At 42.1% G+C, this 27,631-nt stretch overlaps 1 protein-coding gene across 1 annotated transcript in view; it reads right to left on the bottom strand.

Annotated features, from left to right (window-relative positions):
• Positions 1 to 6,511: 6,511 nt before the first annotated feature.
• Positions 6,512 to 27,631, bottom strand: part of CALN1 (calneuron 1) — a 175,302-nt gene continuing 154,182 nt past the window's right edge. The window contains exons 5-6 of the mRNA XM_074974472.1: positions 26,172 to 26,325; positions 6,512 to 14,283 (exon numbers count right to left, since the gene is read on the bottom strand). Of these exons, the coding sequence (XP_074830573.1) occupies positions 14,156 to 14,283; positions 26,172 to 26,325 (282 nt within the window). The 3' untranslated portion in view covers positions 6,512 to 14,155. The remainder of the gene's footprint in view (positions 14,284 to 26,171; positions 26,326 to 27,631) is intronic.

The raw sequence follows: 27,631 nt of genomic DNA, 5'->3' as shown, positions 1-27,631 counted from the left end.
GGAGATGTTTAAGACAGAAGCTTGCTGATGGAGCCAAGGCATGGATCAGTACTGCATTAGGTTATAGACCAGCTAGATCGAGTGGAGCTGAACTCTTCAGTCCCTGAAAGGTGAAACCAAGAAGTTTGTGGTTGATGTGGGAGTGAAGGAGGAAGCTCATGGTGGGTGGGGGCTGTTACTCTGTGAAGATGATCACCACCTTAGCTCAGCAGCGGCACTTTTGCTGGAGTGGAGCAAAGCCAGAACTGAGGCAGTTGCCGTATTCAAGATGTGAAATGATGAGGAGGGGAAAGGCTGGATTTTAGAGAGATTGTGGAAGAGAAAAGCAGAAAGAATTAGCAATGGCCTGACCAAGTGGGTCAAATGAGCGAATGAGGTCAAAGGTAACTGCCCAGTGACAGGCCTGAGTGGTAGGAGGATGGTTGTAGCATCCGAGTTGATAGAGAAAGGAATAGTCAAGGATGGGGGTGGTAGATTGAACATAGTGGTTTCATTTTTTTTCAGGTGAATTTAAAATATGGGGAAAGAATTCTATGAAATCAAGGTAGGAACACTGAACTTAGAGCTGTATGAGGAAAGCGTGTGTGTGTGTGTGTGTGTGTGTGTGTGTGTGAGAGAAAGTTTTAGTGCACTGGGGATGGACATAATCCTTCTCTTCCCCCCAGCCCACAAAGTAACTAGGCCAACAGACATAGGATAGATCAAGATGGGAATCTGAGTCTGATCTTATGAAGTCCCACTGACTTTAATAATTGCATGCAAATCATGTGTGTAGGTACCTAAGATATGTAATTGCATTTACAATTGTAATAGTACATGGAAGATAAGGCATACAGGTGTGGGTACTGTTAGCATTGGATATGGGTATACACTTAAGTTTTGGCCCTTATATATATATGGCAGACCCAGCTTAATGGAATCACTTATGCCTACTGTCCATGACTTATTAAAATAATCAAGCCCAGGTAGACTAGTATTATAGTGACTTTCCTCTTCAAACTCCAAAGCATTTGAATTACAGTCTGCACAACAGCCCTGTGAGGCTTGTATGGCTTGGTCTATTTTTTCAAAGTGATCAACTTATACTGAGAGGTTAAAGTCCTGTCTATTGTAGGATTTTATACTGCCACCCATCATTTTAGTATCTGAGTGTCTTCCACATCAGATTGATACAGTAGTCCCTAGTGGACTGCATAGAATCTCTGGCATGTCTTCCTTTTTGGGGTAAAACCTCTGCCTAGGGGAGGGATTTCTCAATTATTATTTAATTTCCCTCTTTCGTTAAGGGTGATTTGTTTCAGTGTTTGGTTGGTTAGAGTTTTTTGGGGCATAAGGGGGTGCCAATGAAAAAATGACATGTCGTTGGAAGAGTTGGCTGTACAAGCCAAGAATCCAGACTCTCTCTCCCAAACGTGTTCCCTCTGCCTATGTTCTTATGATGTCTGCCCAGTTAATACAAACTGTATGGTCTATTTAATTTGTAAAATTCAGTTTCTGAAATCAATTTATAGCCGTTAAAGTATTTGGGATCAGGGACTCTCAGACTTTTCACGAAGTAGCTCAGACTTTTGGAGCTGTTGCAGTAACAATGAGGCTTTCCTGCAAAGCAGGTTAATGACTAATAGTTCTGTTGAATGTGAAGGCTGCTTCCCTGCTACTGTACCCATTCACGATTTTTGTCAGTGCCATTCCCGACTCTTTACTAAAGGATGCTCCAGATTTGGAAATGGCTGTTTTTCATACAAATAAAACTGAGTGGATACTGATGCTGCTTCCCTCCTAACCAGGAATAGAATGTTTGGGGATGCACTTCAAGGAAAGTACAGGACTGGGTCTCTGAGCAGGAATGGGCTTGTATGTTCACTTTATGGTAGGGGTGTGGACAGCTATGAATCTGAATCAGTTATGCAAGAAATCAGGATCACAAAGACACACACATGAGCCGAAGCAAACAAAATTAGATGGCAATGCAGCAATGGAAGTACAAAAAGTTACACTCTGACCACCATGAACAACATGGGACTAACAAAAATAATAATTTCTTCATACTCCATCTAAACTCATCATTATGCATGTGAACATGTCTTTTTTTTAATTCTGATAATAAGCAGATGCCCAGGTTGTTGGCATCATTCCAGAATTCCTACAGCAGGCTCCCTCTGTCCTGTTATGCCCAGTCATTAGACGATCTTCGCCAAACGTTTAGCGGTACTGAGTGGAGCTGATGGGGAGAGATGCCTTAGCAATTCCATTCACGTCTCTTGCTGAGCATGCAGATGAGTTTAATTTATACTTAATCAGCCTCTGCAAACAGCAATCACTTGAGAGCCTTTCCATGTAATGTGCAGTGATTACCCTTATTATAGTAGTACAGTTCGTACCACTATAGTTAAGGGTCTCTCAGCCTTTCCATTATAAATCCTTATTTTGGGGAGTTTTGCAGCCTAACTGTAAAAATGCTTTTGCAGGCTGGCACGTGACATAGTGCGTACAAGGGCAAAAGCTTTTTTAGACTCATCAGGAGGTGGCTCGTTAGCAGCTACTTACCTTGTTTTCCTGTAGCCGTACTGCGCAGTCTCCTTTCTGAGCGCGCCAAAACTCACGGGCTTCCTGTTCTGTGATCTGTAGGATTTTTGCCTAAGGAGTCGAATCTCACTTAGGCTAGGAACGAATATGGCCCATAGAAATTTAATCCTTGAAAAATCCCCGAGACAGAGATTTTTAAGTGATTTACCCACAGCCACAGAGCGAGAGTCAGTGTTGACGCTCGGAGATGAACTCTGGAGTTCCTGTCTGCAGGCTGCTCAGCAGTAGCAGTTGCCAACCATGTAATTACAAAATATACTTGTGGTTTTTAAGGCTATACACGCATCTTGTAAATATTTGGAATACTAAAGATTTTTCCAGCTATCTTTTTGTTAACCTTCAACTCTCCCGTTCTATTAATAAGCTTCTGTTTTTAAAAAGTGAATAATGTGATCTGCTAATGGCTAACATCTTAAAATTTGCCAACTGTTCTTACCCTGTGCTATTAGCGAAATACTGTAGCATCTCCGTTGGAGTACGAAATGCTTTATCATGGAATGATTACTTTTCTTCCTTAGTTGCTGTTGTCAAGTGAGCAAGTTAACGGATGCAGCGATTATAAATGTTGCAATACTGACTTGCTGTGTGTCAGATAAAGGACGACGACATTTTCAATTAATTGTGCATTTTCCTTTCCTTGGAGCTACTTTACCAGATTTGGGGGGATTTAACTGAATGAATACCCTTTTTTGGGGGGGGAGGGGTGTAAGTGGCTGCGGGATTTTTGTTCCACATCCATCTAAATGGTAATATAGCTATTTATTATTGGTCATCTTTATAGCCACTTGTAAAGCTAGGCTCAAATGATCTCCGCTTTCACTCATTATACATGAGATGTATTTTGAGTATGTATTTTCAAAGCCACTCATGATGGACAAGTAGCAGTTTAAATAGCTCTTGGGGTTAAGAGGCATTTATTCTAGTTCGGCCCCAGCACGAAGGCTGAAAAGGCTGACTATGCATAATTACCAATAAATTGACATTGTAGAGTATATTTCCCAGTGCTGTGTGCCAGTTTAGGTTGGATTTATCATATTGCACTACAATAACCACCCCCGCCCCTCCAGGCCAGTATTATGATGTTCATTGTAAATCTGGTGTAATACTAGGGATTAAATAGGACATACAGCATTTTTAGCCATTCTTGAAGGAGCAAGCTCGAATATTTTAGTAGAAATCCATAAATAAATGGTCTTAACACTGTGACTGCCTGAATGTTTCCTAAAGGTGGTTATCCCAACTGTGGCAACAGAACACTGATTCACTGGAGAATGTAAAATTTGGCTCGAGTTCTGCCTAAATATCTGGGTACCACTTGTGATAAACTGTAAAGACCAAATCTGCATCCTGTTGAAATCAACCGGAGTCTTGCTATTTATTTTAGTGGGAACAGGACTTGAACAGAAGTATTATTCTCTGCTATGTTGTAAAGGTGCGTTTGATATGTCGCAAATTGATAGTAAATTAATACATTTAATTTAAACTGCAGACAATCCCATGTACCACTCCTAGAGGAGTTTCATTTTGATTCCAGATTTCCACTTTCAAACTTTTTTTGTTGTAGCCTGTTCAAATGACTAATGGTATTTTTTCCCCCTACGCACACATTTTCTAACTCAAATAACTGGAGGGAATTTGTTCCGAGTCCAGCACACACACACATCACATTTGGGTGAGTGTGAGAAACGTTCAGTCCAAAGGGGAGATGCTGCAGCAAGTTCTGAGCAAGTGAAAATAAGAAGGCTAATGAAAACTGTTCAACAACAATAAGGTATAAAAGCTGTGCTCAACATCTCCTGTAATTACTTGCTTAGAAAATTACAAATGTTTTGATAACTTCTGTGGGTGGAAGAATAATTGGAAAAAGATATGGAAGGTAAATCAAAAACATTTTAATTAAAAATCTTATCAAGAGTAAGAAACAAAGAGCCAATTTAAAATGGAGGACTTGAAACTGCACTTAGTACAACAAAGAAAACTTTCCAGTATTAACTAGCCTTTACCAAAAAATAAAAAAAAACACTACATCTGGATTAGCATTAGCAAATGAATGCTATAGATGTAAATCAGGTGGAGGAAGAGGGGGGTGATGGACAGAGTATACATGGGTATGTGGAAGTGTCATCTCTAACTAAGTTCTATTCATATTGAGATTTGCTATTTGTGTAGTGTAATAGGCAAACCAAATCGTGGTGGTGTTTATAAAGTTTTGGTCATCCAACAGAAACAAAAGTAAAATGAATTAGTGGATGGATAATCATTCATGGTAAAACTGATGAACCTTCTAAGTTTAAGGAACATCATCTGAAACAGCAGACTTTTGTCCAAATAGTTGTGTAATAAATATATGAACCTGAGTCGGAGAGAGACTAATTCTGCAACTTTCTTGAAGTTTTCCCGCCTGTTGTTCCTTCTTTTAATCCATGGAAAGCACTTTCCATAAGTTTTTTCAATAAGGGTTTTTTCTTTTTCTATACCAGGTGTAGTGCTTTTATTCAAAAAAATCCTTTCCGACTCAATTGTAGTTGCAAGATAGATGTGAGCGAACAGCAAAACACAACTTTGTCATAAGACGTGGGTAAGCAACTTCAGAAACTTGTCAAATTCTAATTTTGACAGCACAAATCAAGCAGTCAGGTGTCACTCCAGATAGCTGTAGTCTCATTTCAGACTTTCTGATCTGTCTTTGGTAAAGAGTTAACTTGAACACTGTTCTAATAGCTCTGGGGATATTAAACACTTCCATACGGCCCTTCATCCAAAGATCTCGAAGCACACTGTAGATGTGAGTCGGGAGGTAGGTGAAGAAGAATATCTGTAAAACTGATCAGAGTAAAATGAAGAGCAGGTTACGTGACTTCACGCACCAAAGCTCCATTCCTACAAGCTGCTCAATGGCTGCATAGAACTTTGCTGGAGTCAGTGGCCCCCTCCAGAATACAGGGGTTTTCCCGCCTGGTGCGGCTTTCAGTATTGAAGCCTATGTAGCAGCAGAGTCAGGAGCAGAACTGATGTCTCGGGTACGCTCTCTGTTCTTACTGCTAGTATATACATTCCTACACAGTAATGATCTGATCTGGACCTGCACTGAATTCAGTGGTAGTCATTCCATTGATTTTGGTAGGTGTCAGATCAGGCCATTAAGTGTTCAGGAAAGTACTGCAGTGCAACAAAGTCGGGGCCTCATTGTCCATTTGCTTGCATCACTAACACTACTGATGGCAGGGAAATTATTTCTGACCTCTACAAAGGGAGTTGAGCCCCGTCTTTTAGTACCCTACTGAGCTCTATGTAATGTTGTCGCATGCTGCTTATCTCGATCCTAGCATTAAACTGACAGTGCCAGTATTCAGCCCAAAGCACTGTTTGTAATAACAAGCTTTATAATATGTAAATCTCTTTTCAAAGCCAAAAACAAATCTTTTTTTTAATCTTCATGTGTTCCTCAGAAGAAAGAAAGGGTCTCAGTCTGTATATTTTATGCAAATCTTGCTTTCTTTCTCATTCTTGGGCATGAATGACTATCAATGGCTCTGCTTCAAAATGAGAACAAAAAAGAAATTTCATCCCTCGTCAAAAGAAACGAAAACTTTATTTCTATTGCATAAATAATGGTAAAATTAAAATCTTTTTATACACATTATATATTTACAGTGGTGTTTGGTTAGAGGAAACAACCGGTACATATGGCAGTCTGTGTTTTTCTTTATACACTTCTTTATACACTCAGATAACATTGTAATAACATAGAATTTATTTAAGTTGCATGCCAAGTTCATTTATATTAATATTTACATTGGTTTGTACAAAGGTTTTTTTAATTTTTTTAACCATTATGGTTTTGAATGTGTGGGCGATGATTGTTCTTAATTAAAATACCATGTCTTCAGTTAATGAGCAAAAATGACTTTTTTTTTTTTAAAAAAAAAAACTGAATGAGAAATGGAGCAGAAATAATGACGGATGCAACGCTGAGGTATATAAATTAAACTAGTAATGTTGGATTTCATATGGCTGAGCCAGTAGGCATCAATTACTCAGGTCCTACAATAAAATGAATGTCAGCGTGGCTGATTCTGGTCTCACTCCAGTTTAACTCCATTGACTTCAATGGATTTACTCCTGATTTCACCCGTGTATGTGAGAAAAGAATCACACCCCATATGTTTCCTGTAGTTGATGGGGATTTGTGAGAACAGGAGCCACTGAATGAAGCAGGAACAGTTTGGCATGTCTAGACAAGGATGGCAGGAATGCTAATACTGTGTGTTAGTCTGGAAGAATATGAAAATAGAAGCTCTTGTTCACAAGTAAAATCAAAACAGATGTATAATATGAGGGTCCTGATCTCTTAGGCCCCAATTCTGCAAACATGAGCATGCCTAATTTTGAAATCAGTGGGCTAATCACAGTAGTAAAGTGAAGCATATGCATAATTGTTCGCAGGGTCAGGGATTTAGTCACAGGAGCCATGTGAGGAAGGGTTTGCTGTTTCAGACACAGGACTAGCAGATGTGAGTCCATTTTGATAGGAATGCAGTTTAAAAGAAGAAAGAACAGTCCTTGGGGCAGGCTATTGGTGATAACAAAGCAAAGACAGACTTCTCTTTAGGATCCTGTTAATGATCACTCTTGAATAGGACTGGACAGAAAACAACAATACCAGCCTGTGAAAACTTTCAAGGCTTCAAACTCTGGGTTTGTTCTGCATTGGAACGAAACCGAAATGTTCTGAAAGTTTTTGTGAAACAATTGTCGAAACATCTGTTTTCAGATCAAAAAGGTCAGGTTATGCTCTCACGTCCGCCCTGTAGCTGGAAAAGTTCTTCAAAATCTGTGTCTTTCTGAAACGGTTCATTTTTGACAACGGCATGTTTTGACAATACTTTACTGAACGAGTAGAGCTGGTCAGAAAATTTTCAACAAATAAAAATGCGACACTAATATAATGCTCTCTGGTTGCTGCTGCATCTTCCTGGAATGACCTTGGTATTTCAAATCTCTCCTTGGATGGCTCAGAAGAAACTCACCACTCCAACTCTTCCCATTATCTCTTCCCCCACAATCACTCATGTTACTTCCCGAAAAAGGGGAATTTTCAGTGTAGCTGACCATAGGGCAGGGAGGGGAAGTCATGCATTCCCAATTCTGTTCAACCGCAAGCAAAGTCGCCATGGATTTTAGCTGAATACTAGGGTTTAACTTGCCCCTCTTCCTTCCAAATGAGAGCGCATTCGAATCTGCAGACTTAAATTGGCAAGTCCATTCAGAGATGCTGAATATTCCTGAGATTTATAGGAAAGATTTCTGCCAGAAATCGGAGTGTTGCCTTTGACCCAGAAAGTTAAAATTCATGTACGTGAATAATAGAATCAATGATAGTCCTCATGAAAGTGGCAGCCAAAATAGAGATGAAAGTGAATGTTCAATATTAAATTCTTAGAATGAAGCCCATTACTTTCCTAGAAACTGACAGCTCTGCCACTAGATTTCCTGACATCAATTAGAGTATAATCTCTTATTTCACTAAGATATGGCTGCTATAAGACGTGTTGTTCCTCCATTTAAGCATGAATATATATGAATCAAGACACTTGGTCAGACTTAAGATGACCAATTTTTTAAAAGACCTGAAACTCAATAATTCATTGTATCTGGTGGTAAAGTAGAGAGCCTCATTCTTATTAATTGTAACTCCTTTCTGTGAATGATCAAATACCATTTCTCCTGTCGCAGACCTACAGCTAAATTGGGACTATTAATTTCTTGCTTCTGAGGGACAACAGTTCTTGACAGCTCTGTGTGTTTGTGTGTGTGTGTACACAAGTGCATAAAAGTTGCAGTTGAGTATAAAATCTTGAATGGATAAGGGAGAGAGACTGGCATAAAGCTCCTTGTATTATGTGAGCACTTCAAAATGGAATTTCATCTATAGGATTGGAACTGTGGACAGGGCTCACAGTCCTGTATCGAGTTCCATCAGGTATTCTTTGAGTTCTTCATAGGAAGCCAGAAACACACTTTAAGCACAGAAAGATTCTCTCTAATTACTGTACAGTCTTTGTTCTGGGCTTTCTGCATTCATTCAGATCAATAACATAAGCAGATAGATGAGAGCTCACTAGGATGCTGTGACTGATAATCTTAGGATGACATATTCTTGAAACCATCTAAACCCCTTGGTTAATGTGGAGTTTAGGTTGTGATTGCATCACCTTTTTGATACAGTCACTAGAATTCAAGGACATTGCCAGTAAAAGCCACACCAACTTCCTGACCAACCAATTCAGACATCTAAACATCAGTGTGCAAGTACACACCTAGAATACTCAATGTGGTCTGTCTGTACCCAGTCCCTCAAAATCACAACTTTAACCCTGGCCTCAGCAAGATTAGACTAAGGTTATCTTGTGGGAGGAGTAAGGGGTGGGCTGAGAAGAAAGTGTCCTCTTCCATGTTCTGTCCCCATCTATTCTGCCACCCCAGGTCAAAGGCTCTTGGGGAGATTCTGTGGGGTGCAGAGCTGAGGAGGCAGGCTAGGTAGCAGGGCCATGGAGGTGGCATTAGAGACCAGAGCTAATAAATGGGTTCAGACAGAATTCTCAATGCACAACTCTTGATGGGGATAAAATTTGTGGTGCTGAACTCTCTCTGTATTAGCCTAGACAACTTGAGACATTTCAGTGTGTGTTGGGGTGTGGTTTAGAGTTTTCTTTGACCCTGGGATTGTGTAGCTACAGTGAAGTGTAAAGGAAAGTGAGACACTAGTGGCTAATTTTCCTAACAAGATAACTATTCCAGAGAGTCAATTTTCTAAGATATGGCTGGGCAAAATGCTCATTATTTCCTGACTGGTAATTGAATTCAGACCCTAATTTACTGCAACCATTCTCTTGTGGAAAATCTTGCTGTAACCTTAACAATGGTGTGAGTACCAACTCGGTAGCAGACAATTGTTCCCACTTATGCTGCATGGTAACATTTTGTAACTTCATCTCAGTCTGCACAGATACTGGATCTGACTTAGATTCTCCTTTGGCAGTGGTTAAAGGTGTAAGCTACATGAAGGTCAATTCTGGTGCTTTTGGACAGAGAGCCTACCATGTTCAATTTGCTCGGCTGACGATTATGTAAATTGCTACTTCTGATGTTGTTTTTGACCCACTCGCTTATTCCCTAGCTGCAGCTTCATTCATCCACCACTTCAACTTGAGGCTGCCCAGAGATTCTCTGCTCCCGTAGGGCAAAAGGTTAAAGAAACAAAGCTGTCTTGCTTACTGATCCAAGACTGTACCATAAATAAACCCCTACGAAAGCCTCAAAAGATTTTCAGAGGTGCTGAGTGCCTAGAATTCCAACTGAAGTGACCACGTGCTCCACATCTTTTGAAAACCAGGATCTACCTTTTTAAATGTAAAGCATCAGGATGAAAAATATTCCTGAACCAGCCTAAAATGTCATCTTGGATCATGTAAGACCGAGCCAGAATCCTCCTTACATGGATTCTTACCCAGCTCTATACAGGTTTGGCAAGCTGGCACTGTAACAAACAAACCAACAACCTCCTATTCAGCTTTTTGGGAGGCTCATATGCTTAACTGCTCATGAATTTCCAGATTCGGTCCATGTTCGCAGTAATATTGGCAAATATCAAATGCCTCTCCAATTATTATCAGATGGGCTCTTTCTTGTTGTTCAGTAGTCGCCTGTTTTTAAAAAGTTTGTCCTTCCAATAGGAAGCATTAAAATCCATATGATCAATCCCACACTGCAGATGCCTGTAGCTGTCCATTCACCAACTGACATAAGAACCGTCCAATCAGTAACAAAACCGTAGGGCTTTTCTACATGCAGACTTACACTGGTTTGATCAAACTGATGCAATCCAAATGCGTGGACACACACTCATTGTTTTAGTTTGGTTTAGCTAAACCAGAGTACTACACTTAAACTGAAATAAGTGTGTCCACTCAGAGGTTTTCCACCAGTTTAAATCAATCTGTTGAATTTCACATAGTTAGACAAACCAGTGCAACCCTCCACCTAGACAAGCCCTTAGATACAAGTGTATTTTCAGAATCTGGGAATGATGCATGAACCAAAAGGCAGGCTAAGTTTATCAGTTCTTGGCTTGAATACTGTTTGACCAACACTAATGAAATTGGGCGGTGTTCTCTTTAAGAAACTGTTGCATGTTTCTGTGACACTGTGCACGTCTTGTATAGCCAGGGTTGCCTTAGCGATTGCCATTTGGGATGAAAAGGCAATGTGGAGCACCCCCTGAAATTCCCATGGAACTTGTAGTGTCGCTATGCAAGGTGCGGAGTGAGTTACCGATGTGCAAGACATGCCCACGTGCAGTAGTTAATATTACTAAACATGCAGTACTGTGTGCCTGTATTTTGGAGGGCGGGATTTATCCCACTCCTGATGCATGCCAGGCTCCCCTCCACGCGGGGAATGAGAACAGAGCTTTTTAACTGTGGTCAAGGATCAGTTTTCAAAGTCTAATTCCTATTTATGAATCCAGCATCACGTGGCTTTGGAGTTCTCGTATTCTGAGTAACTGACTAAGAACGGGAACATGTTTTTGAGTCCTTCTATGTAACCTAATAACATTCTAGTAGTATCAATTTAATATTTATGCTGAACAATATGAAATTACAATCCTGTTTTTTGTATAAACTAAAACATTAAACACAAACACCTACTGAAATCCATGCGTTGTTTTCAGGGAATGGGGATGATTAAAGTAATTGAGACTTTCATTTACTATTACGATACTGATCAACACACCCATGTTGATCTGTTAATGTACCCAGAGCCAAGTTTTCTCAGGCAAAACTCGCACTGATGTCAATGGGAGTTTTGTGCCCGAGGGAAGGGTCTTGGGATTGGCCCCAGTGATCTGATCCAGCTCCCCAGAAAGTGAACCAGGGGGGCTGGGTCAGACCATAACTTAACGCTTGTCTCCGGCTTCGGTTGCTCTCCATGTGGAATGTTGGTTTCTAACTTTCAAAAGGCACCAATATGGTCCATCAACCAGGCAACTAGGAATATTAAGCAAGTGTTAAGCCTCCAGGCAATAACTGCAAATTGTTAATAAACATCACCCAGTGATAAGTAGTGTTGATGCTGTGTTCCAGTGATGCCACTTTCATCGTGCCCCTGAGATGTGAAACTGTCATCCACATTTACAGCATCAAGGTCTCAATGCTCATTAGTCGACTAGATCTGCCGGGTCCCTTGCAGAAAGCCTTTAACTCTATCTCTGTTCCCTAGTGACGAGAAGCATGTGTTTAGAACTCTCCAAGGATCTGGTTTTGTTTTGAAGTCCGTTCCTGTCCCATACCGTATGTAAATCTCTCCTTCTGGGAGAAGGAATGTTTCTCGGAGAATATTCTACCCATTGATCCAGTTTTGGCCACAGTAGAACAGAAATGAAGGGGGGGGGGTGTGTGTGCACGCACGCCATGTCCTGAAACCTAAGCAGAAAAATTGCATGGTTGCTTTGAAAACTAAAGTTGTCTTGCTCAAACAGGGAAAAGATGGATGATGAAAAGATTGTGGATTTAGGGGGGGGGGGGGAAGAAGAGGAATGCAAATCCATGACGGATACTGAACACATCCATTGTGAATGGCTGAAGTGTCTGTAGATGGAGGAGGAGGCAGAAGAAGAGGAAGGAATGGTTCCATCGTGATCACTTTCGAATCAGACCAAATAAAAATACGCATTACATGTAACAGACCAACCTGGTAGCCAAACAAAAAGACTGTTAGTTTTCAGGACAGATCAGGGTTTAAGATGCTTGGCTGCACTGTGTGTCTCTGCAGTGATTGTGGCCGGCGCACTCAAAGTTCCACTGACAATCCGGGGGAAGTGCGTGTTGGAGACTAAGCTCTGCCTCCCTTTAAAAAGGTGAAGCATCTGCTCCTTGGCCCCACTTTTCACAGTGACGCTTTCCACCCCCTTGGGGGCATCTAACGTAGCTGGCAGCACTCGACTCCTGCAGCTCTTAGGGCTCTAACCCTGCACTCGGGTATCTAAAGAAATACAGCCAACACCTTCTCTCCTCCCCGGACACACGCTGTCCATTTGACGATAGCAGGTGACTTTCACCCCTACCTCGTACCCAGATCACGCGAGGATCGTTCAAAGCTAAATGCAAGGATCATGCCTTGTTTAAAAAAATAAAAATTCCATATTTGATCCTGGCATCAAGCATGCGTAGTTCTTGTGCTCGTCCCAGTACATGTTGTACCTTTTGTCTACATAACTCCCTGATCTTGTTTGTGCCGCTCGTGAAAATCTCTTCCAGGAAAAATGAGTAACTCTCAGGATCTGAACGGCTGACGTGCTATGTAACATATGGCAGTATTTTCTACTCTGAGCTCTTCCGCTGCTTGTTGCTTTCTGCTTTTCAGTTTTCTCTCCCATGAGCCTACGCACGAGGGGAAAAACTGCCCCTGATAAAAGACAGAACAGTCGAATGATCAAAAACGAACACCACCAAAAAGTCAAAGGTGTGAGCTACTTTATATATATATTTTTTAATAGAAGGTACCTAGCATAGAGACTTCTGACACCTCATTTCCATAACAAAGCGTGTAATTGGAGCCAGGACTCAAAAAATATTGTTTTTATTGGAAGAGTTCTCCTAGGATTTTTGGTGTCTGAGAAGCTTGTGCAAGACCAATTTAGAGCAAGGGCAAAAGCGAGTTTGCTGAAAACCAGTGAGTGACCTCTGATGCACAGATGGAGCCAAACATGATGATCTTTAATTGATAGCGCTGGTTGCAGACTCAGTAGGAAGACTGTGCACAGATTTTTAAAATGCCCATGTGCTAAAGCAAGCTTTTTTTTTTCCTTTTCTTTTAAAAGCCCTGATTGAGACAGGAAAAAAAAGCACAGAGTGCTTCCCCCACAATCTTGTGTCAAAGGTGGGTTTAAAACCAAAAAAATAAAAATTTGCGCAATACTAGCAAATTTTCCTTTTTGAAATTTGAAAATACTATACAAGGACTTTCTAGCTCCCCTCCAATGCCATAGACTTGAGCGCACAGTCATAAGGGAAAACACAGCGAAGTAGGTGAAGTAAAACAAACTGTATTTGCTTGTGGCTACACTATGATCGACTTCCTGGGAACGTGGGACTCCAGGAAAGCTACTCAAAATAGTCTGTTGGCCCCCTAGGTTAAAAGACAGTCCCACAAAAATAGCTCGTAAGGCTGCGCTTCTTCAGAATCACAAAATATAACTCTGGATGAAAGTGAGTCCTCCTTCAAGTTACCGCTGCCGTTTTGAAGCAATAATTCAGGACTCCTGTATGTTTATTGCATTAGGAAACTAAACCATTAAAGCATTAAGACAGCCCTTTTATGTCCCTGCCAAGAGGATGTAGTTGATTCACAAGACGTATTACACTGCTGGCCTCGGGTTTCTTGTCGACTGGTTCTTTATCTGCCCACCTCTTTCTTTATTTCCCTTTTCAAAGTTGATTGAGGAAAAAGTTCACCCGTTGGCATGCGCATGCATGGTGAGTTTGGTTCACAGTGTTATGTTGAAAGGCTATTCCATGCCGCTCCGGAGGATCTGGTTGGCTGCAATCAGCATGACGCTTATAATAAAGGCCATGGCAAATGCACATATAAGGCTCTTCCGTACACAGGTCTGTCTGTTCTGTTTCTGGGAGTGAACTAAAGTGGGAGGAAAAAAATAGAGGAGTATTACAACTGGAAGTATTTAGTCTTTCACCAGTTTTTCTTTGTATCATAATACGCACTTAACATCTCTTGCATCTGTAGCCTCTCTGCAAAAAAAATCCATATCAATTGAATTTTACCCCACCCTTTTCACTGGTCTGACTTTTGAATGGTTAAACCTCTAGTCTATTACTTTGAGATTCCCCCAGACTCCAGCCAGCCCCAGTTGTTTGACTTCTGATTAAGAAGAAGTTACATTTCCATACCAGTAATTTAAATTCTCCACTGTGCACTTCAAAGGGAGACTGTCTAGCCGCATGTTGCCCAGTCCTGGCACATGCTAAATTCAAAGGGTAAATTCAAGCCCTTTTATTCTCAATACAGACTGATACGCCAGGTATCCTCGCACAACCCCAGATCAGTTTTTTCTTTTATAGTCCTTAGAGCAACATTGGAAACTTCGCTTGGATTCTATATTGATGACACATGTATTATGGTCCTCTAGTGCATCTTTCTGCCAATGCAGGATTTGCTCTCTTGCAGTGTATTTTCTAATGCTTTGTCCAAAAGGCCTGTAAAACAATCAAGTGATCAATTCTCATCGTATTCATCCTGCATGTTCACTAACTTCACCCATTGCTCCTAGTTAAAACTCCTAACCCATTGCTGTCTCCTCTTGGCATTGAAACACTGTTTACAAGTATTAGAAGGGTTTACATTTACTGCTGTTTAATCCACGAACTGACCATCTCTTCAGTCCTTTAGATATAGCTCCATTAATCTTTCCTTATAAATCATTTATGTTGGTCTTGACTGAAAAGATGTAGCCAAATTGGAAGGAATTCAGAAATGCGGTGCTCAGAACTGAGCAGAGAGTATTCCAGATCGGGGGGTCTCATCAGACAACTCGCTCTAAATATTGTGCCCAATTGCCGTGGTTAAATATGGTTACATCACTTCCTGGAAGCGCATTCAGAGTTTTCAGTGTACAGGCAAAAGGAGACCTATTAAAAATGACTTTTACAGAATAGCGGGCAAACTTTTTTCTCTAAATATCCTGTAGAAAACAGGTGTATCGTCTACTAGTCAAAATACAATATTCGAAGTCAGGAGTTATGGTTGTTTTTGTTTTTTTTAATCTCTACCATTGGCTCACACCATGACCTTGTACAAGCCAGTTTACCCCTCCAGGTCTCCATCTCCCCATCTTGCAGGGTTATTGTAACGATTTAGTATTTGGCAAGTGCTTAGGGAGCCTCTGCTACAGTACTAAAGTGCTATAGCAACTCGGCGTATCATTAAGTTTGCTGTTACAGGAAGTATGAAATCTGTCTTATCTGTATTTGCTAGGCAGCAAATAGCTTTCTTATTTTGGTGTGTGTAGGGGAGGGGGAGAGGGCATAGCTGATTGATTTATGGCAAGCACTGACTTACTGCTAGTGATTATAAACCTTCTCCAAACAAGCATGGTAATCGCTAAATTTTGATATGGCTCCCCCGTATCCTAGTTATAACATGGACATGAAGTTGCCGCCTCCATGGTCAGTCAGACTACTAATGAGAGAACCTCAAATGACTGATGTTTGAGGTAATATTCCAGTTTTGACAGACTTTCAGATGAGCAGAAGAGATTCTGAACTTCTCAAGTGTGGAAAGCTTGGGCTGGTGGTTTCATGAGAATGGGTTTTCCTCTCATGATACCCTGCCCTTCTGGTTCTGATGCCAGCTGGAACCTGAATATCCAAAGGCATGCAGAAAGTGTGTGTGTTGGGGGGGGGGGCGCGGAAGCTGTTCATAACTGTCGGAAAGCTCCAGATATTCAGTTCTGAGTGTGTTACTGTTTGTTCCTCTCATAAGGGGGTAAGGAAATTTGAATTGTAATGCCCACTCCCATATGAATGTTAGTTGCCCTGCAATAACACTTCAGTACATCCTTACTCCTTCTCAAAAGGTGGTATTTTGATGGAAATGGCTGTTTCTTTAGCATCCTTTTTTTCCCCGAGGTCAGAGAAACCAATAGGGGAGTCAATTTCCATGCACAGAGAGTGTAAAAATCCCCATTGTGGCAGTTGTATACTGTTTCCTCTTCTGGGGAATTAATAATAATAATAATAATAAAAAATCCTGAACTCCAGCCTGTACCTTTTTCCTATTCTATCCTCTCACTGTTGCTTTCTTCCTTGGTTTGTTTGGTTTTTTTCTTTCATCCAACACTGATTCATTATTTTATGCTAGAAGTTACATGGAAATAACTAAGATCAGAATCAGGCCTAGGATATCTAGTATTCTGTTATTTTTCCTGTCTGCCTACTTCTCTTGTCTTGGTTCTTATATTGTGCATCACTGTATTGATCAGTCCCTTGTATTCATTTTAATAGAAGATCATGACATACTGAATTTATATTCTACAAATGAACAAGATTATTTCATGCGTCTCACTGATATGATGAGGCAGTATTTGGGTGGTCAGAAATAAGAAATCCTCTGCACCCCAGCACACTCTATACTCGGCCAGCTGCATTTCTCTTTAGAAAGGAAGACAATCAACAGGACTGTGTTACCTAGAACACTGGTAAATGGAAAAATTGGTTCAGCAATAAGTTTGCAATGTCCTTAAAATGTTCCACAGGTTTTATTTGAGATTTGAGTAGCCGGAACTTAGAAGTCTGTTTGTTTTGTTTGATTTTTGAACTTATTAGGGCACAAACAAATCTTCCATTTCTATCTCCAAAGAATAAATCATTGGTGATTCACTGTGGGCCTAAATTATTCCTGCCAGTCTTAGTCTTATTCTGCACTGCCTACTGTACCTGGTGTTGATGGGGGTGGAAGCAGAGGGAGGAAGGAAGAGAGACAGTTTTATGAATCATGCACAAGCCCCTTCACTAATCACAAGGGATCTGATCCTGAGAGGTGCTGAGTCAAATGGAGTTGTGTGTGCTCAAACTTTTCATCTGATCAGGGCCAGATCCTGAATTCAGCTAGCAGGAGAAACCTGTCAGTCCCAGGGCCCCACTTTTCCTTATGGCAGGCTCCTCTGTGCTAAGGGTGTGAATTCCTGCCCTGCCTACGAAAAGGAAAGCTGCCACCTTGAACAAAATTGCTCTCGGAGACCACTCATTACAATATAATCTTCCTGTAGCCCTGATCTGTCTACTCGCAAGAGTTGTGTAATGCAACAGAACCCACTTTGAGCTACAGTTCCTATAGCTGTAATGCAGTCTGGTTAAACAAGGATTTTGAATGAGGCTGTAGCAGCCACAGAGCTGGCCAATGGCATTCTAGAGGAAGATGGTGGTTTTTTTTTTTTGGTGAGAGGTGCACCTATATACACACAAATAAGTGTCTGGTGGTATTGAGCAAAGTAGACCGATGGAGTGGGCCGAGAGCTTGATTTTTTTTTAAAGACCGCCTCATGGGCTTTGTCCTCCCAGAGTTCAGCTCTCTGCAGCTGTATTAAAAAATATTTTGTCTTGCCTTTATTCCACTGGGAAAGGTCTGAGAAAAGACAACTACCATGAATATCTAGGCACACTGCACAGGATGCTAGGTAGAGCCAGGATAGATTCAGCTAATATGGGTCATAACTAGCCAAGCTCTAATGCTGGCCCTCCCTGATAAGATAAGGCTGGGGTTTTTGGAATGAGGAAAGTCAGCATTTTACAGCAGAGACCTGTCTGTAGTGGGGTCTAGGCTCTGTACCATTATGGCTGTGGATTGTGTTTTCCTATTTGGAAGGACTGGGAGTAATGAAATCCTTTAAGCATAACACTTAGGTCTTCCTCTAGGTTTATTTGACTGGAGTTCTCCCAGAGGCTAGCCACTTTTTCTCCTCAAAACAGGAGATGAACACAATCTTAGCAGTGGTTGGGTGTGTTCGGAGTAAGCACAGCAGTCGGATGTGAGCTTTCTTCTGAAACTGGTCAGGGTCAGGAATCCCTCTGGGATGTGAGAGGCTGAGTAGCAGGTTTACCCAAAGAAGGCAATCTATGAGATTGAGCTACATAAAGGCATTCCCAGGAAGCAAGTGTTATCTGCAAGAAGATTGTCACATCAAAGCAGGAGAATCTTATTAAAGCGGGGGGAGGAGAGGGTCGCGTCGCCAAGTGGGAATAGCCCCTGGTGGAGTTCACTGAGTGTGTAACTCGTTCATGTACGATAACTAGATACAAGGGGCTGGTCCCAGTGGGCTCAGCAGAGAGCAAGCACAGCAAAGGAAATGAGCTATGCAGCAGCACCAATGAACATCTGAATAATGTCGGGTGACCACTAACGAAGACGTGTGCATATATAACAGGTGCCAGGCAAGATATGGCCCAGGGTCTATGCTGGACCTCTGTGGAGGAAGAGCTGTTGGAGGTTGCAGGGGCAGAGAGTGGCTGCAGTTTTTCTTCTGTTGGGTTGGGGAAGAGGCCACAAAGAGCTAACATTGACCAAAATAAAGCCATAGTATCTGAGGGATGCCCTGAGTCAGCAACCTCTACCATAAAGCTACCATGTCCGATCTGGCCAGTGTTATCATGGGTAAGCTATTGCTAGAAGTAAAGGATGAGCCTTCTTCAAATGCAGGTGCTATAGGACCTGGTCAGTATCCAGCAAATTCAAATTACGTGCTACAAAATATTTACAGTGAACATTGTCATAATTCCTGCACGCAGCGAACAACACTAGGAGCGTGGCTGTACAAACACTGAGTTTGCAGCAAGTCACGGTGTAAATCTTATAGCATGCTAACTTGCTGCACACTAACTGTGCATGTGGACCATGCTGCCATACATTAAAGCCTCGCCTACAGTGAGAGCAACACGTAGGGCACGTGTAGCTACGTGCCATAGTACAAAACAGGCTGCATCCACAATGCAGCGTGTCGCTGTCCCTGACTCTGAAAGGCTCTGGTAGGGACAAGCAGTGGGGAAGCCGCAGGATGCTACACCACTAAAAACAGCAGTGAGATGGGGGAGGCACTGCTCGGGCATGTAGTTGAGCGTGCCCTAAGGTTTTGGCATGTTACGCTACTAAGCAGTGCCTCCCCATCAATGCTGCTATTTATACCTGTGCAAGTGGGCCGTGCAGCACGTGTCCTCTGTGTGCTGCTGTGAGTGTAGACCTGTCCTAACAGTTCCACAGTGCACTTTGATCCACTCTTTGCAGTGCACTAAGGAGCTGTTACTGTCCATGTGGACCCTGCGATCACACACTTCATGTGCAGCAAGCTAGTGTGCTGTAAATTTACACCCTAGCTTGCCACGCTCTAAATGTTGGTATGGACAAGTCCCAGGTTTCTTTCCCTTTGTCTGGGAATAGAGTTAGGAAAATAACGGGAGGAAGTCAGCTCCGCATTTTCACACTGTGGGCAAGGAGCAGAGACTCGTGGCATTTGGCTGCAGCTGCTCCATTGTATCCTGTTAATTTCAATGTCACATTTGAGGATGAAATATGTGTGTGCAGTCATCAGCATATAGACATTCTAGTTTTCCTGTGATATCACGTGCAGTTTGATTTAAGGCACTGCCAGGCAAGAGGCTTTAGTGTAATTGTGAACGGCTGTCTCATTTTTGCTGACTGCTTGTTTCTTTGCCATAAATTATATATACTGATTCCTGGTTCTTGCCTCCATTCCCCTGGCCTGCTCATTAATTTCTTTTGCCCAATGACACTGTGTTCTTTTATTACAGTGTGTATCCTTCTGTTTGTTAGGTATTTCTATGGAGCTCTCAGGACTTTGTGGTGCCTTGGAAAATCTGAATGAAAAAGGGGAAAAATGTGTGTGTTAATTTGGGTGGGGGGTGATTCCATTTTTTTCCTCTACCAGAGCAGAGACTTTGTCATTGGATAGGTGGCAATTTTGGTCTCAGATGCAGATTTGGGTTCCAAGAGTCATTCAGTTTACTCTAAATATAGAAGCCAAACACTCCAGGTGTGTAGGGTTGGACATCTGGATATGTGTATGTAACTTTCACTAGACAGGGACTGACGCACACAATTTAAAGTGTAATCCTGAAAGTCTGTACCCAGACAAGGGAATCTCAGGCCACAAAATAGAGAAAATGGTTTGCTAAGGCCTGGCATGGACAGAGGTTTTGAAGCAATAGTTATATTTAACAGAGGTAGTTATGCTGGTATATCCTTGTGAGGATGCAGTTACACCAATATAAAAGGTGCCTTATAGTAGCATAGTTTCTTTACAAGAATACGCTATAAAGTGCAATGGTGGTACAAGAACCTTCTATACTGCTGTAAGTGCATCCACACTAGGGGGTCGTACCAGTATAGTGAGTGGTACAACTTTTGCGTGTAGACTAGCCCTGAGATTCTCTGGGGTAATTATCCCTTCTGACCCACTGAGCGTCTGTGTCCGTGGAAAGAGCATGCAGTGTCCTTCTGTTGGGAAGAATGTTTCAATGGTGCTAGTTAGTGTTGATTTTGCAGAAGGCTTAAACTAGCTGGGGGGAACCCCAAACAAGTCTTGCTAAAATCCAGCGGGGCACTCCAACATGCCTTACCTGCAAAGGTACTGCTTAATTAAGGCATGTCGACTCCATGAAGTCCCACCTTCTTGCTTTGGAGCCAAGCACTGAAGTTTGGCACCTGTGTAATAGGTATAGTTGGGGCAGCAGAGTATATACTTAAGTGAACAGCTACGCATGGGGGAAAGATGCACATTGTCTTTGGGCCTGAAAGCACTTTGAAAAGTGCCAGTGTCACAGCTAAACTTTTGAAGAATTCAGCTATTTTTGAACCAAAAAACTGGATAAAAGCTAATATTTTTTCCTCATGATTTTTTTTAATGGGCCCATATGCTTCTGGGTTCTGTCTGGCACCAGCAGCGCCAACATCCCATGAGAAAAAGCTGTTCCCGCTGTACTTTCAGAAGCAGGAAGTACCAACGTGCTGACACTGAGCATATGACACTTCCAGCCCAATTTTAGCAGATCCAGGGTGAGAGAGTTCAGGCCCAGCTCTGTGCTGATCTCGGAACCTCCCGAAATTCCCCCGTTGAGTCACATTAGTGGGTTATCAGCAGGTAATGACGATTTTAAGCGCTTTGCTTTACATCAACTTTCCATTTTTAATCAAGATTTAAATCAGCAAGCAGGAAACCTTGATTTTAAGTAATGGATGTTGATCTTATTTTGCATTTGCGCTTTTTATTGTTCCTAAAGACAGGTCGATTGTCATTGGTTGGTGTGATTTGGTGGTACTTTTTTGCTAACCAAGAGGATGCACTAGATCTATACGCATTTATTCCAATTTCTAAGTGTTGCACATTTATTGAACTTTTGCTTTTTTTATATTAGAAAATGGTGAATGGAGGATCTCATTTAATAACTGCAAGTAAAAAAATGTCAGACTCCATTTGGCTAGAAATTGGAAATCAATTCAAAATGCACAAACTGCATTGTTTTTAGTAAATGAAACTACCTTAAATATGGTGGGCACAAAAGAAGTGTTCTTAGTAAATAAATCGCGGGCAATACTTCATTTATCAAATCAGTGTGGTGGTAAAACTAGTGCCCTTCACAATCAAGCTTGTTCTGCATTTAAATTGGTTCCAGTCCTGAAGGATATGGTGACATCTAAATCAGGGTATGGGGCTGCTATAGTAGCCCAGATGTCTATACTACTGCACCACCATGCATTTCCTACAGTGAGAGGAGTGGTTTTCCCGTCAGTGTAGGGAATCCACCTCTCTGAGAGGCTATAGCTAGGTCGACAGCAGAATTCTTTGTTGATCTACAGTAGTGGTTAGGTCAACCTAACTACGTTGCAGAGGGCAGGAAATTTTTCCAAGCCCTAAGTGATGTAAACTAAATAAACCTTGAGCTACAGCTGAGGCCCAGTCTATACCTAAAAATGTCTGCTCTTCTAGATTAGTATCCTTTTATTTTTCTCTCACTCTGAACTTATTGTGGGAAACTATCTACACTCAGTGAAGCCCAGGAAGGCCAAATCACACTTGGAGTTGCAGCTAGCAAGAGATGTTAAGAGTAACAAGAAGGGTTTCTTCAGATATGTTAGCAACAAGAAGAAAGTCAAGGAAAGTGTGGGCCCCTTACTGAATGAGGGAGGCAACCTCGTGACAGAGGATGTGGAAAAAGCTAATGTACTCAATGCTTTTTTTGCCTCTGTCTTCACGAACAAGGTCAGCTCCCAGACTACTGCACTGGGCAGCACAGCATGGGGAGGAGGTGACCAGCCCTCTGTGGAGAAAGAAGTGGTTCGGGACTATTTAGAAAAGCTGGACGAGCACAAGTCCATGGGGCCGGATGCGCTGCATCCGAGAGTGCTAAAGGAGTTGGCGGATGTGATTGCAGAGCCATTGGCCATTATCTTTGAAAACTCATGGCAATCGGGGGAGGTCCCAAATGACTGGAAAAAGGCTAAGGTAGTGCCCATCTTTTAAAAAAGGGAAGGAGGATCCTGGGAACTACAGGCCAGTCAGCCTCACCTCAGTCCCTGGAAAAATCATGGACCAGGTCCTCAAGGAATCAATTCTGAAGCACTTAGAGGAGAGGAAAGTGATCAGGAACAGTCAGCATGGATTCACCAAGGGCAAGTCATGCCTGACTAATCTAATTGCCTTCTACGACAAGATAATCGGCTCTGCGAATGAGGGGAAAGCGGTGGATGTGGTGTTCCTTGACTTTAGCAAAGCTTTTGATACAGTCTCCCACAGTATTCTTGCCAGCAAGTTAAAGAAGTATGGGCTATAAGGTGGATAGAAAGCTGGCTGGATCGTCTGGCTCAACGGCTCCATGTCTAGTTGGCAGCGGAGTGCCTCAAGGGTTGGTCCTGGGGCCGGCTTTGTTCAATATCTTCATAAATGATCTGGAGAATGGCGTGGACTGCACCCTCAGCAAGTTTGCAGATGATGCTAAACTGGGAGGAGAGGTAGATGCGCTGGAGGGTAGGGATAGGATACAGAGGGACCTAGACAAATTAGAGGATTGGGTCAAAAGAAATCTGAGGTTCAAGTGCAGAGTCCTGCACTTAGGATGGAAGAATCCCATGCACTGCTACAGACTAGGGACCGACTGACTAGGCAGCAGTTCTGCAGAAAAGGACCTAGGGTTACAGTGGACGAGAAGCTGGATATGAGTCAACAGTGTGCCGTTGTTGCCAAGAAGGCCAATGGCATTTTGGGATGTATAAGTAGGGGCACTGTCAGCAGATGGAGGGATGTGATCGTTCCCCTCTATTCAACATTGGTGAGGCCTCATCTGGAGTACTGTGTCCAGTTTTGGGCCCCACACTACAAGAAGGATGTGGAAAAATTGGAACACGTCCAGCGGAGGGCAACAAAAATGATTAGGGGACTGGAACACATGAGTTATGAGGAGAGGCTGAGGGAACTGGGATTGTTTAGTTTGCAGAAGAGAAGAATGAGGAGTGATTTGATAGCTGCTTTCAACTACCTGAAAGGGGGTTCCAAAGAGGATGGATCTAGACTGTTCTCAGTGGTAGCAGATGACAGAACAAGGAGTAATGGTCTCAAGTTGCAGCAGGGGAGGTTTAGGTTAGGAAAAACTTTCACTAGAAGGGTGGTGAAGAACTGGAATGCGTTACCTAGGGAGGTGGAGGAATCTCCTTCCTTTGAGGTTTTTAAGGTCAGGCTTGACAAAGCCCTGGCTGGGATGATTTAGTTGGGGACTGGCCCTGCTTTGAGCAGGGGGTTGGACTAGATGACCTCCTGAGGTCCCTTCCAACCCTGATATTCTATGATAAGCATTCTTAAACTTGAAATGAAAGATTAGATGGGATTTTTTTTTTTTAAACTTTGGTTCATTTTTCCCATTGGAATCTTACGCTGGGTAAAGTATAAAAGCGGCTGTGACTATTAAAGCCAAAATTGCATGTGACACCATCCGTCAAGCACTTCAGTTAACGTTGCTTGTGGAATCACTGAACTAACTTTTTTTAACCCCAATTTTGCGAATACAAAGCTAGTCATTCTTAATGTGGTCCAATAAAAGAGATCACCTCACCCACCTTGTCTCTTTCAAATCATCCAGAGACTTACCGTAATTAGTTCCAGAATGCTAGGTTAAGCCCATGTGTATGTGTCAATCTTTGCAGGATCGGGACCTTAAGGGGCCAAACTTTTTTAGTAGATTAATATCACAAAGCAGAATTTGACTGTCTTTTGTGCTAATGGGTTGGCTTGCCTAGGTAACATTCTCTCTTTTGCAGAGAAAGAACTATGCCAGGTTTCAAGTGCTAGGTGATTTCAGGACGATCAATAGTAATTAACCAGTGTCAGAGAGATGACTCCAGAGCTCAGTTGTAATTCATTGTGCTAATTCTATTACAAGGATTAAAACTTGCCTCTCACAAGGATATGAGCCAACTAAAGAGATTCCTGTCTCCCTGAGAAGCTCTCTGGCTCGCGCACACTCTCATCATTTTATACCAACCATTGTGCAGTCCCCAGAAATGCTATCAGTGAGAAGTAGCTACTCTTGAGAGAATCACCATTTCCTCCTCCGTTGACCTCTCACTGAGCTATCCTATTTTTCTTTATTATTAACTTTCCTGTTCCAAAGAGCCTTTCGTCAGAGACTCTCAGAACACTTTGCAGGGTTTTCTGCTTGTAATAACCTTCTAACCATTTTTTTTAAGAGGTGGCTCACTTTGGTGAACACCTTTTCAGTTCCTTGACAGTTTTCACCGATATTGGTTTGGGGGAGGGAGGGGTTTTTGGTTTTTGCACCACCTGACTCTTCTTGGGTTCATGCCAAGGGACTGAAACTATTCCCAATGGAGCATGAAAACTCATATCAATTCGTGCATGGGCTCACACTCACGGATGTTGAAAAAGCTGGAGTCTGCATGAAGAGCAGGTTGGGGTGGTGCTCCGAAAGCCAGATGGGCAGCCTATGAAACAGTGAGCTGGAAGGCAAGAGGTTCTAATGCTAGGCATTCACTCCCCACTAAATAATGTAAGAAAATGGTTTTGTTCCACAGCTCTAGTAAAGGAAGGCTATTTAGGGAGGGGGTTGTGATGGTTGATTAGTATGCTTTAAACAAATCTACTAACAGCCATTCTTCCTCCCCTTTAAGCAATTTGTTGACTTCAAATCCGGACTAAGTTTAAATGTAGGTTTGCTACTGTGTTATAAGTGATGAAAAGGGAAGAGAGTGTAGGGGAAACTGGTGGGGAAGACTTACCTTGCTTGTGGAAGGATACCAAGAAATTGACCCCAAAATGGTTCATGATTTTGGTACTGAGCCTGACAAATTTGTCACAAGATCCATCTTATATAAAGATGGGGGTTAGTCATATAGAGCACGTGTTCTCAAAGTGGGGGTCTTGACCCCTCCAGGGGTTGCGAGATTATTTCGGGGGGGGGGGAGGGTCATGAGCTGTCAGACTCCACCCCAAACCCTGCTTTGCCTCCTACATTTTACACTGGTATTAAACACTTTAAATATGAAAAAAAATAAGGGGGGTTCACACTCAGCAAGCCTCTGTGTGAAAGGGGCCACCAGTACAAAAGTTTGAGAACCACTGATATAGAGTAAAGGATCCCTAAGTGTTTTATAGTCTCTTTAAGTGATACTATGAGGTAGTCATAAAATCTAGTTAGTAGATGACCTTTTCAATCCTTGTAAATGTACTGCAAACCATATAAGGTATCAGTTTGATACTTAAAACACTTCAGCCCCCCGTCCCCAATTTTCATGGATACAGAGTAAAGAAGATTAAGGCTCAAATTCTGAGGTCCATAGTCAGTTTTCACCGTGCTTTTAAGCAGACCAGTGCTCACTGGTACTAATCAGGTCAGTTCCCATTAAAACCGTCGGAGAGGACCTCAGGATCCAGCTAGAGTTTCATAACAAAGAAAACCTTAGAGAGAAAAGGCATAACAACTTTTCACCACCTTCAAACTCTGGTTGGCAGTTGCCAGAGTTTTCATTCAAACTCTCCTCTTCATTGATGATGATGTTTTCAATGTCCTTCATTGTTAAATGATCCTGGAATGCATGATACAGAATATGTTTGAGCTCTTCCAGCGTTATCCTTTGCATGTCAAACTGTGGGAATAGGAGAAAGCATTTCAGTTAGTTTGCGGAAGTGGTAACAAACCATAAATGCTTTAGGGACCCTCTCTCCACATCCCAATGTGCTGCACGCTCGTTGTGGAAGAAAAGGCCTCAGAGGTTATTTTGCAAATTCTTTTCCATACTTCTAAAGAATGCACTAGAAGTGGTGGATATCCATCACTTCCCCTATGAGGTCTGTATTGCCTATTAGCCTTTCCAGGCATGCATGCGCCCGAGAAGCCAAACCCAGGATGGGTTCAATGAGCCTCGCTCATTTTTGGTAGAATCTTTATACACTGGGCTGCCTAGCAGCTTTTTGCAGTGCAGCAGCACCCTGCCCTAACCCCTCCCTCTTAACATAATACAGGGCGCTGACATGTTCAGCTTCAAGTATTCATGAGCATATGTCACAGGCAAGGTAGGTAGGTGCTGCTCCCACACAATGTCAGTGCCCAGCCTGAAACGGTCACTGCTGCAGAAATATGCTTCTCATTGGAACACAGGCCCCCGCCCCTCTCCAGAGGGTACATCTTTGCTTTGGGGTATCTGGCTGTACAATTGCACAGACAGACCTATATATATAGTATGTATAAAATTAAATAAAAAGAGAATGTGTTCTTTTTTTTTATCATATACAAATAGAGAACTCGTTGCTTGATTTATTTATTTAACAAAAACCCTCGACATTTACATGCAACCTCCGTAGTCTTCTCAACCCTTCAAAAGAAATGCCCACCTCCTGAAATGAGAGAGGAATCCAAATTGCACCTCTGGCCTAATGTGGTGATTGAGAAAAATAAATTACCACTTGTGTCTGCTTCTTCTATTAAACACATACTGACAGCAAGTAATTAGATTTCTTATCCAACAATTTCATAAACCATAGGAGCAAAAAGAGAACCCCCTCCCCAAAGCAATTAGATAAGCTTATCTATTCTTAGTTAACAGGAAAACAAAGAAGTTTAGCATGGAAAACAGCTAAGGCCCTCTTCCCTGACCACCTTCTCCTTCACTGATGAAAAATCATTTGCCTATGTGGGGAAAATAAGCTTTCAGAAGCTGTTCTTGATACCTTTAAAATATTTTTGCATATAAATGAATACGGACTCATTGATCTCTAAAATTCTAATTTAGTTCTTTTTCCTGTGACCTGTAAAATCTGATGCCAACAATGTTATCGCGCAGAGAGCAGGAGACAGCACGGGAAATGGTGAACACTGTAAACTCCTCATGTAGCTCCAAACAGACCCCATCTACTGGGGTTGGTTGTTTCTCTGCTGGATTTGGGACACCGCTG

Source organism: Natator depressus, chromosome 17, assembly GCF_965152275.1.
Source record: "Natator depressus isolate rNatDep1 chromosome 17, rNatDep2.hap1, whole genome shotgun sequence".
Lineage (NCBI taxonomy): Eukaryota > Metazoa > Chordata > Testudines > Cheloniidae > Natator > Natator depressus.
This window is presented reverse-complemented; position numbering and strand designations above follow the sequence as displayed.